Source organism: Dipodomys spectabilis, unplaced genomic scaffold (assembly GCF_019054845.1).
Source record: "Dipodomys spectabilis isolate Male_0828 unplaced genomic scaffold, ASM1905484v1 ptg000002l, whole genome shotgun sequence".
NCBI lineage: Eukaryota > Metazoa > Chordata > Mammalia > Rodentia > Heteromyidae > Dipodomys > Dipodomys spectabilis.
In genome coordinates this window covers 21,573,888-21,586,003 of record NW_024870679.1, presented here as the reverse complement: position 1 = coordinate 21,586,003, position 12,116 = coordinate 21,573,888, and the positions used below count along the sequence as shown (strand labels likewise).

At 34.2% G+C, this 12,116-nt stretch overlaps 1 protein-coding gene across 5 annotated transcripts in view; it reads left to right on the top strand.

Moving 5' to 3' along the window:
- The window catches only part of Prkacb (protein kinase cAMP-activated catalytic subunit beta), a 108,319-nt gene that overhangs the window by 92,973 nt on the left and 3,230 nt on the right, over window positions 1–12,116 (top strand). For all 5 annotated transcript variants that reach the window (XM_042675407.1, XM_042675399.1, XM_042675436.1 and 2 more), the window contains one exon: window positions 8,172–8,336. In XM_042675407.1, the coding sequence (XP_042531341.1) occupies window positions 8,172–8,336 (165 nt within the window). The remainder of the gene's footprint in view (window positions 1–8,171; window positions 8,337–12,116) is intronic.

The following is a 12,116-nucleotide window of genomic DNA, read 5'->3' as shown; positions in this document are numbered from 1 at the left end:
TGGTATCTGGGGCTGGGAAGGTGGCTCAGTGGTAAAGCGCTTGCCTTGCATGCCAGAGGCCCTGGGTTCGATTCCTCAGCACCACATAAGCAAAAAGGAAAAAGCCAGAAGTGGCACTGTGGCTCAAGTGGTAGAGCCCTAGCCTTGAGCTGAAGAGCTGAGGGATAGTGCCCAGGCCCAGAGTTCAGGCCCCACGACCGTACCCAAAAAATAAATAAATAAATAAAAATAATGGTATCTATTACTTATCAGAGTTAAACATTATTAAGTCATTCATTGACTCACTAAAATATATACATTTTAACATTATATTGCTAGGTATTGTGATTATTACAATATTTTAACTTGAGCTTTATTTTTAAATGCACAGAAAGATGATCAATCAGCTTGTTAGATTCTCTCCTCCACATATTTTGCCTTTAGAAAAACAGAGGAGGTGGTATTTAAATGTCAAATTATTCATGCAATATTAAGGCTTAGGTTTAAAAATGCATAGTTGACAGGAAAAATTTATAATCCTACACTAACTTTTCTCCTCCTAAGCAGTGCATATTCTGAATTTCTGTACATAGTCTTTAAATTTCATGCTTTTGATACCATATATTCTATGACAAGAAGCAGTTATGGTTTCCACAGCAACTCTTATCTAGCTGGGAATATAAAAGTTAATATTATGTTCAAAAATGATACTTGCAATAAAGTAATCAGGTAATGTGGATACCATAGTTTCAGAGTCTTTGCTGTACACAATTCAAAAAATTCTTAGTTTCACCATATATAATGTAATTATTACTTTACTTTCAGTGAACACTAAAATTTTACAAGAAGACACTGCAAAAAGTATAGGGACATCAATGTTAAGTGTATATTGAAAGATCAAGAGTTGGCTGATTTTTTTCTTCAGGGACATCAGCATTTACATGAAGGGTAATAGTTTAGCCATTCCCTTCTGTGTGAAGAGTCCCAAGTCCATCTTCAAGACTGGAGCTTCACTGGCAGGACTTACAGGACTAGCATACAACTGGTAGTCACAGCTAAGATTTATTACAGCCAAAGGATACAAACCAAAATCAGCACAGGGAAAAAGCAAGTAGAGTAGTCAAAGTGCAAACTTTCAGTAGCCCTCCCCAATGGGTGTACTTAATTCTTCTAGCAACCAATTATAAAACACTTGTGAAATGTTGCACACCAGTGAAAGTCATTAGACATTCAGGATCCAGTATTTTTATGCACCCTCTACCCAACACACTAAAATTCCAAACTCCCAGAGTGAGCACACTGTTTGCCCTAACAACCCAGGGCTCAGTGAATCATGCTCTCTTTAAGGGAAGTTTCATGCAGTGTAAGGAACTAATACCATTCCATTTTCCAGATATGTACAAACTTGTAAGCAGTTCTTTTTTTCCCATTTCTTCGAGTTTATTTTGATAAGTATCATTTTATATGGTCCTTTTCAAAATTTCACTGTCAAAGTGATGTACAGAGGGGTTCCAGTTACATATGTAAGGTAGTGAGTACATTTCTTGTCGCTTCTTGGCCTTTTGCCTAAGATCAAGTTTAGTATTTTTTTCTTCTTCTTCACAGTGTCTTTGTGTGTGTGTGTGTGTGTGTGTGTGTGTGTGTGTGTGTGTGTGTGTGTGTGTGTGTGTGTGTGTGAAAATACTGTACAGAGGGGTTACAATTACATGGGCAAGGTAATGAGTACATTTCTTATCAAGCATTGTTGCCTCCTCCTTTGTTTCCCCCTCCCATCCCTTCCCATCCCCCTCTCTCCCGCCAAAGTTGTAAAGTTCATTTTTCGACCTAACGACTTGTACATCTCATTGTTGCAATGGGTCCACCTATTTAAACAATTTGTTTTTTTTCCCTTACCCTCCACAAATTATACCAACATCAAATACAGTGAAAACAGGGGTTATATCATGGGGGAGGGACGTACAAAGCAACAAAGAAACTAGGCCTTCAGTCCTCATATTTTAACTCTTCTGTACATTGTGTTTCCTAAAGTCATACACATTTATAGATACTACTTTATACATACTTTTTATAAGATGCCATTGTTAATGCATTTTTTAGGAAATTTGAGAAGTCATTTTCATGAAAAAGTGTGTGTACACACACACACACACACACACACAAACACACACTTACACACACACCATTCCACTACTTTCATAAAACCTAGAGTCTCAATAGCTGTGTTCATATGACCATATAAAATGAAGCTAATTAAAATGAACTCCAAGATATGGAAACAAGAGATTTTTTATTGTTATTGTTGTTGATGGTGGTGTTGTTTTTAATGTACTGTATGGAGTTCTTTCTTTTTTTCTTTTTCCCTTTGGTTTATCCCCAGTAGTAACTATTTTTGATTCTGGTACCTTTCATCTCATATAACATTTATCTGATTTGGGGAAGGAAAGAGGAATAACAAAATGGTGAATTAAAGACAAAGGGTGATCCAATGCAGAAGTGATACTCACAAGACACTGTATTGGAAATGAACTTTACAACTTTGGGGGGGAGGGGTAGTGGGGCTTGGGAAAGTGGGAGAAAAACCAAGGTGTGGGTAATGATGTTTGACAAGAAATGTTTGACAAGAAATTACCTTACTTATATAATTGTAACCCCTCTGTACAGCACCTTGACAACAAAATAAAATTAATTTTAAAAAAAGCCTAGAGCCTTTTTTAAGCACCTGGTTGTGGCTATTTAAAATTTTTATTAAGATCTGCTTTGAGCTAGCCCATTTTGGTGGTCTGATGGGCAAATGATTGCAGTATGACTCATTTTGTGAAGGGAGGAACTGAAGCTGGGTTATGCTAGCACTCTGCAACCATTTAGGTTTGTTATATCTACTACTGTTTCTGCAGAGTAAGAGATTACAGATACTATTTATGATACCAATATTTGTAAATATTTTAATGTCCCAGCTCCTTATTTTTATTTATATAATATAGGCTGGTTGAAGTTGCCCTGGGTTGGGTAAGGCAGAGTGGAGCTTGGCACTGTGTCTAGTGTTGTGCCGGGTGCCAGTAATGCCTGTAATTCTAGCTTCTCTGGAGGCTGAGGATCACAGTTCGAAGCTAGCCTGGGTAAAAAAGATGTCTGAGAGACTTATATCTCCAACTGACCACAAAAGCCAGAAATGGAGAAAAATGAGGGAGGAGGTAGCAATGCTTGACAAGAAATATACTCACTACCTTACCTATGTAACTGTAACCCCTCTGTACATCACCTTGACAATAAAATTAACTGTTTAAAAAAAAAAAAAACACAGAAATGGTGCTGTAGCATGTTATTGAGCTCTAGCTTTGAGCAAAAGAGCTCAGGCATAGCAACCAAGCCCTGAGTTCAAATCTCAATATCAGCATTTTTTTTTTACTAATTTGCTATATAGATCATTTGCTATTATTACAGATCTTTAAGAACTTATTTAGGGGGCTGGGAAGGTGGCTCAGTGGTAGAGTGCTTGCCTTGCATGCATGAGGCCCTGGATTCGATTCCTCAGCACCACATAAGCAGAAAAAAGCCAGAAGTGGGGCTATGGCTCAAGTGGTAGAGCACTAGCCTTGAGCTGAAGAGCTGAGGGACAGCACCCAGGCCCACAGTTCAGCCCCCAAGACCAACAACAACAACAAAAAAAAAGACCCAGTGTTTAAGTTCCAGTAACAGCACAAAGTATAAATAAAAATAAGTTAATTGATTATTGCTTGTGTAAACCCTTAACTATTTAAGCCTGGTATAATTTGTCCTAAATGCATGAAAGATAATTATACTAGTTACACAATCTTTTTCCCCACAGTAATTATAGAACAGCAGCAAGAGTTTTGTCTTCCATCCGACAAAGATTGACTTTATAATTTCTATAATTGAACTTAGTGTAAAAATATTTGATTTGGTCTTACTGCATTTCTAAAAGAAAAAAAGTCAATAAAACCAGTTAATGAGTTTAAATCATGGATATCATAACAGCATGAATTGGTTTGATATTTTTGGATGTAACTTTCTTTTAAATTTATAAATAATGGCATAAAACTGAAACGTATAAGACCTTGTAATTGATTCAAAAAGCAGAAGAAATATTCTGTTTGGTTTGCCTATTTCTGAGTAAGTTGCATATTACATAATGCAATCTGACAAAGTATTTTAAGATAACAGCTGTATTCACAATGTAGTCCTTACAAAATAACATTATAGTTATCCATTTTTTCCTTTCCTCTATCAAACTTAAGACCTTAAGAAAAAATTAAAATAATTTATTCAGTAAATTAACAGGTTGGAAATGATCCAACTAGAAAAGTGAAGCTTCCTATATATTCCAAGTGACACTTCTAATGCAGACTGTCTCTGAGTATTTTGGAAATAAATATAAACATAGATTACAGCCTTGCTGTCATCCAAGTATCTTCCTCAGTTCAAAAATTCTGTTTTGGATCATTACGATAATCTCATGGGAAGGTTAAAAAAATAAAAATAATTTGAATTAGTACCTGCAAGACAATAGGTATGATAATACAAACCAGTTTCATAGCCATTAACCTAATTTGTTTTCCTACCTGCTGGACAGAACATACTAACATCATTTTAGAGTTGAGTAAACTGAGACTCTGAAAGGTATAAGGGCTTTTCTTAGATCGCAGATCATGTATGTAATTAAAGTTGAGACTGAAAGCCAGGAATTCTTTCTTCTAAAGAAGCCTAGCCACTGTAATCCTGGCTACTTGAGAAGCTAAGGTAGGTAGATCTCTTGAACCTGCTGTTTGAGGTCAGCTTAGCAACATAGGCATGTCTCCTGAAATAGAAAGAAAAGAGAGGTAAAGACTCATGAGGGAGGGGTTGGGAGAAAAGCCATAAAAGAAAGAGCTTGATAATCATTTTTGAGGTGCAAAGATATTCAAATTCATTTTATTTAACTCCTTCATTTTATGTGTAGATAAACCAAGACTGTCAATTATCCCCAAAACAAAAGGTAGTTTGTCACAAAGCAAGAAATAGTTCACTGGTTCCTTCATTATCCTTTTACTTGGCTTCAGTTCACAGTCCTGGTTTTTTTCCTGCATTACTGCCGTTTCCTTGTCAATCTCATTGGCTGATCTACTTTTTCTATTAGTAGTCTCATCCAGCTTCATCTTTAAATGACAGCTCACAATTTTCAAATTGATTTTTTGCAATTCATACCTAACTTCAGTCTTCAATTTTCTACTTACTATCTTTTCTAGGATGTCTAATACATATGTTAAATATACAGACTTTCTAAAACTTAACATACTTATTTGCCCTTAATTTAGTTTTTAACTATTGTCAGACTAAGACATACTGGTTTTGCACTATTAATAAGCTTCTAATTCTTTTACTCTTAAATATGCCCGTAGGATTTTAACATTATACATTGAAAACTGGGAAGAAGGTATAAAATTCACACAGAGCTGGGTCATTAGATACATGGACATAGGAAACTTCTCACACACAAAATAGGCTTACTTTGTGCTAGAGGTAAAGGATGGCCCAAATAAATATGTTTGCAATTTTGTACATAGCAAAAAAAAAAAAAAAGGAAAGCAAGCTTTGAGATGCTGCCCATTTTGTGGCTATAACTTAACAACTTCTTTCAAGAGAATGTGAACTTTCAATGTTAAGGAAATAAAATTTTGGAAACTTAAAAAAAAACTATTACATTCACCCTTAGTCAACCTGAAGTGGTAGCAATTCCATCCTTTTAACTGGTCAGGTCAAAATATACTGGCGTCCTGACCCACATCTGATTCACAAAAGAACTGTTTTGCCTCAACTTTTAGGATATGTATAGAATTCAGCCACTGTTTATAAACTCCACTGCTACCACAATCATGAGTCTCTAGAATGATTCTTTAAAAAGTGTTATTAGTTCCTGTTACTCCTTTTAAAGCTTTATACTTTGGGAGTTGGAGTGTTAGCTGAGTGGCGTAGCACATGCTTAACATGCACCAAAAACAAAACCTTACATTGATTCCCCATTTTCTCTTTCTCAGTAGAAAGAAAACACTGAGAAAGCTGGGATCTTCATGTCCTTTATTTTTGAATATCCCAAGCACATCATTGCCTAGGTCATAGTAGGATTCAAACTGAATTTGTATTCATGTATTCATTAACTATTTGTTAAGCCCAACATATGTACAAGACCATGAGCATGCTGCAGAGATCATAAATCAGATGTGTTTCGGCCTTCATGAAGTAGACTCTGTCTTCTGTGTCCTTCCTCATTAGTACTGATTCACTAGGGCTTCTGTGGATTTTAAACATCACAGAATTTTGTTATATACCCTTTATTGCCAGTTTATTCTATAGATTTACAATTCCCTAGAGAAACAGATTTAGTCTCAATAGATCATTAGGAAATTCAGAAACATGGCTATTGAAGATCAGGAAAAAAAAATCCTAAACAGGAAATGTAATTGGGGAAAACAGACCAAGAGAAGCACTGTAGGAAATGTTTGTTGTCCTGCATATACACAACTTTTGTGTTAAACAAACACATTTTTCATGTTAAGTGATTCTGGTTTCTAATAACATTAGCTCTCAAATTAATGGTTTAATGGAGTGAAACTCTTTTTCCTTCCTATATCTGGTCCTTTACAACTACCTACTCGAACATTATTCTAACACAGCCTCCCAGAAAGCTCATAAATATAGAAGTCAGGAAGATTCAGTTATTACAATTCCTCAGAGTTGGTAGTCTCACTGGAGTTCAGGTTCCTTCCTTATATGAAGGTTTATGATATGTGCTTCATATTCTATGAGTTCATATTCTATTATAGGTATAACTGATAATGATAAAAAACAATACTCTTCTAGATATAGTTTTGAAGGAAAAGTTATTAATTCTTAATAGCATATAAATTGTTAGTATCTCCAAGTTAGTATACTATAAATAAAGGTCTTACACAATTCTGTTTAGATATTTCCTGGTTTTTTCTTATTGCAGTTTAGTGAGTCAACATGGCTCTTTAGAGACTCTTTATGACATTTCATATTACATTTTAAAACAACCATGAAAATATTCTCACAATGACTCATTATTTCCCTTCCAATATAAGGTATGAGAAATACCATTAACATGGACCATTGTGAGAATATATGCCCCCTCTCAGAGGAGAGTGTGATGGAGCACTGTGAAGATGTGTATATCTTGAAAAGGTTCTTGTGACTCAGATTTCAGCCATCACAAACTACCACCACTTCCTATTTGAGAATCACTGTTCTGAAAATAAAAAAGACATATCCACCCACACATACATATTCATCATTCAGCCTAACTTGAGTTCATCATTTTATTTGCAATTTGAAATAAAGAATTATATATTATATATTTAAGAAACATATAAGAATTACATATATATAAGAATTATGTATGTTTATATGTATATAGAATTATATGTATACATGTACATATACACATACATTATGTTATGTATATTATATACACATGTGTACAATTATACCATAATGGTATATTATGTATATTATATAATTATGTTTACTATATATTATATATTATATGCATATAACTCTTTGGGCTTGAACTCAGAGCACTGTTTCTGAGCTTTTTTTGCTCTAGGCTACCACTCTTCCACTTGAGCCACATCTCTACTTTCCGATTTTTGGTAGTTTATTGGACTAAGAATCTCACAGACTTTCCTGTCCAGGCTGGCTTTGAACTGTGATCCTCAGATCTTAGCCTCCTGAGTAGCTAGGATTACAGGTGTGAACCACCAGCACAAGGCAACGAGTATATTTCTTTTTGGACATCACCCCTTTGCTTTCTACCCCGTTTTTCCCTCCCATCCTTACCTACAAGATGTATAGTTCAAGTTGTATAGTGTTACTGAACCAGGGGATCTCCTTTGAAGATGGATACATCTAGCCCTGTTGGGAAAGTTCTTTACATGTACATTTAGATTTAGTTTTTAGGGATGGGTCTGTTCTTAAGGGGAGTTCATGACTAAAACAAGGCCCTGGGATCAGTTTGAGTTTATTCATTCAAATAATCCTCATTCTTTAAGACTGCAGTAGGCACTTTAATATATAGAGAAGATCAGCACTAAGTATTTTGGCTTGATGAATGATCTTTTCACTTGAACAAATGTAGTGAGCCTTAGAGTGTGTGCTTCATGAATGATGTATTTGCACAGGTCCGATTCCCATCCCACTTCAGTTCGGATCTCAAGGACCTTCTCAGGAACCTGCTCCAGGTAGATTTGACCAAGCGATTTGGAAATCTAAAGAATGGTGTGAGTGATATAAAAACTCACAAGTGGTTTGCCACAACAGATTGGATTGCTATTTACCAGAGAAAGGTGAGTCTGTCCTTTTTATTTTAACTTAAAAGCTTTTTAAAAGTTGAGATTGAAATTGTATGTACTAAAGATAGACAGCACATGGTTTAAATTATTTTACCTCTTAAACTAATCCTTTGCAAGATTTGAAGTACCTTACAACCCACAACAACAACAAAATAATAATAATTTTCTCTCAGGTAAAAGAGAAGGCCTGTGTTCTTGACCATTAATTTGAAAAATTCCCCTGTTAAATTTTTCTTAACCATGCCCCATACCACTCATAGTATCAGAAGGGTTTGCATTTTAAAATGGATGTAAAGCCACATTACAAAAAAATACATAAACAAATACAGTCTCTGACCCAGAATCGGCACCCACCAATTAAATCCAGCTACAACTTTTAATTACTTTCATTTGACTTCTGGAGACATTTTTTAGCCTTTATTTTGACCACTCTGTGGGTATTTATCAGGGTTCTAATTGGTTTTTTCTTAGAGCCTTTGACTACATAGTTTTTATTATCTTTAGTTCTACAAAGGAATTGCCATTTAACAAGGCAGGTTTTTTTTTTAATCTAGTGTATCCCAAAGACTGCTTTTTCCCACATCATGCCTAGTAGAATTTTTTCTTTTGCTTTCAGTGAATGAGTTTTCCAGTTTGTGTATCTGCTGTGTTCTCATTAATCCTTTCAGAATTAACTTAAATAGCATGTCTACTGGAATATTTTCTTGGAGGCATATTCTTTCTTCATATTCTAGACACTATCATTTTAAGATACTTCACTAAGAAGAGGAAGTGTTTTTTAAATTATCTTTAGGTAATTATACAAAAGGGATTTTCAATTCAACAGGTCAGTTTATGAGTACAATACATCTTGATCAATGTCATTTATTTCATCAGGGAACAATGTTTCATTGGAACAATTTTATATTTCTATCATCTTGGCGAGAGCCACCATGTTCGCTAAGTTAGTTGAACATTTATTTGTCTTTGTTCAGATACAACTTTTCCTTTATCCGTTTGTAAGTCAATTTGAATATAAGTAATAGAAATGGAATATATAATGCTTTGTGAGAAGTCAAACCTAATTATCTGAAACTATTACATTTTATCTTTTAGTAATTATTTACCTTGTATTTCTTCAAATATCTGGGAGATGCCTGTCTTTGCTAGGTAGTCAGAATTGTGCTGAGAATGCTACAATGAACGAAAGCTGGCTTCCTTCTTCCCCACATGAAGCTGCTAGTTTCAGAGATGGGGAAATCAATCAGATGGTCGTCTAAATTCCCTGTAAAGGGAATACAGATGAAGTAACTTTGCACCTGAGATTTTTAGATTTTCTTTGTCTGCTTTCTTGATACAAGGATTCTTACATGTTAGAAATTCATGCAGCTTGAAAGTTTGAATGTAAATATAAAACAAGTAGCATTATTACACCATCATAATAAAACAAGGAGAACCCCACACTGAACAGTAGCGTATTTAAGAGAGACTGCCTTCTTTCTCATTGACCAAGCCAGCACTACAAAAGCGGTAGTAAGTAGTATGCTAAGTATAGTTATCTCAACCTGTTAATAAACTGAGAAACAGGAAAACATTTTGTTGTGCTGAATTACCTTTATCTTACCTTTTGCTTCATAAATGGCAAGGTAAAAATAACTTGTATGAAGTATTTTTATGTTGAATGTATTTAAATTATTTTTCTATTTTTTAAATAAAATCTAAACTCCTCATGTTTTAGAGATTTTGTGATATCTTCATAATGCTGTATAGCCATAAGGGTGAATTTTCCTTCAAGGAAAACATGTAATTTTTTTATTATTTATTTATTTATTTATTTATTTATTTTTGGTGATGGAGCTTGAACTCTGGGCCTGAATGCTGTCCCTCAGCTCTTCAGCTCAGGGCTAGCTCTCTACCACTTGAGCCACTGCGCCACTTCCAAAACCATGTAATTTTTATTAGTAAAATTAATTTATATTTTGGAAAGCCTATAAAAGCAAAGAAACAAAAGAGTTTTTAAAATGTAGGATACAGAAAGTATAACAAGACTAAACAACATGAAGGAAGGATCCAGAAATTATTAAGTTCATGATACAGCCATTATTATATTAACTCATCTTGTCTGTTATGGATAGAAGTTATATCATCATTTAAAACAGTCATTAAAGTTCGTAAGAAGGCATTCCATGTGTTTATATTTTTTCTAAATTTTAAGACCTTAGTGTAACATCTCATTCTAGACATTTGCACAGTCCCATGAACTACGGGTTACCATTTTCTCCATTGTACTGATAAGGAAATCAGCTCAGATGGGTTTATTTTGACATAAATGGACAACTACCATATAACAGTTGACCTAGGGACAAACAACACCAAGATCATATTGCCTTTCAAAGTCCTCCTAACATTATTATTCAAATGAATCTGCAAACCACCGACCAACTCATTGTTTCCTGCATTTTATTTATCATCTATTAAATGTTGATGCTTTGAGTATTTATGAAGGAAGAAGGCTGTCAAAAGGCAGCAAAGAGAGTACATTAATTTGGAGACGTGTTCTAAGTCTCAGATCAACAAACCATTGTAGTGTGATCTCAAACCATTTAAGCTTTATAAGGTCAGTTTTATCCTTAAAGTTTAGATCAAAATAGAGAGTGCCAAAGGAAGAATACTTTGTTCAGAAAGATTAGATAAATTGGTTCAGGCTCAATTTTTGTTTCTGGTTGTGTTTCATATACTGAGCTAATTTATTAAGTATATTAACTTTTGAGTCATTATTGTTCTACCATCCAGATAGTACCTTTACTGGATTAGGCATTAGGTACACATCTTTTCATTCATTATCCTCTGCTTTCCATCACTACATTAATCACTGAAAACCTTGTTACTCTCCTCCACACTCCTTTCCTTCCTGTTTCAGGCCCATATAGCACAATTTCTACTTCCTATGATGTTCCATTCAGGTGACTTACCTAACCATATTAAAAGAATTTACTCTACCCTAGATATATCTGTTTGAGCTTTTTCAAAAACTATCTTGTATTTTTTTTTAGTGATCATTAGCAATTATCCCTCAGAACTTAGTGAATAATTCTTATTTGGTCTCTTACTGATACTAAATTGTTATATACTTTGATCTGTTTCTAGACTTTATTATGAGTACTTTTAGTTGGTTGTTTTATATTATGGCATTTTATGTAATTTTTAATGTGCTTTAATATTACATGAGTTAGTTCTTTTCTTTGTCTTTTCCCTGCATTATGCCCTTTTTCTGCACAGGCAATTTCATAAATATAAGTATTAATAGATATTAAATATTTATAAATATAAATAATAGTACATTATAGTTTCTAGAAAATTATCCTTACCCCATGTAATTTTTCCTTTTTTAGAATATTAGACTTGCCAATGATTTATATTGCTTAGGGGAATTTTAATCAGGGTTATAGTTAAGTTGAACATTAGGAAAAAGCCTGAGTCTTGAGAATTTACCATAATGAGCATATTATGCTTCTGCATTTCCTTGAATGTTTTCTGACGTTCAGTAAAGTTTTAAATTACCCTCTCTCATACAGTTGCAACTTTAAAAATTATTTTATTTCTTGGTAGGTTAACAGTTTACTACCTAGAATAAGCAGAACCTCCTGGGAAATATATATAAATTCTAAATGAGCAGTAGCAGTTCAGTTGTACCCATTTTAAGAATAGTTTTGAATGTAGGCATTTTATTCAATTAACTTTATGTAAAAAATGAACTATGGCATAGCTTGAGGGGAGGGCCTGAAGGGGGGAAAT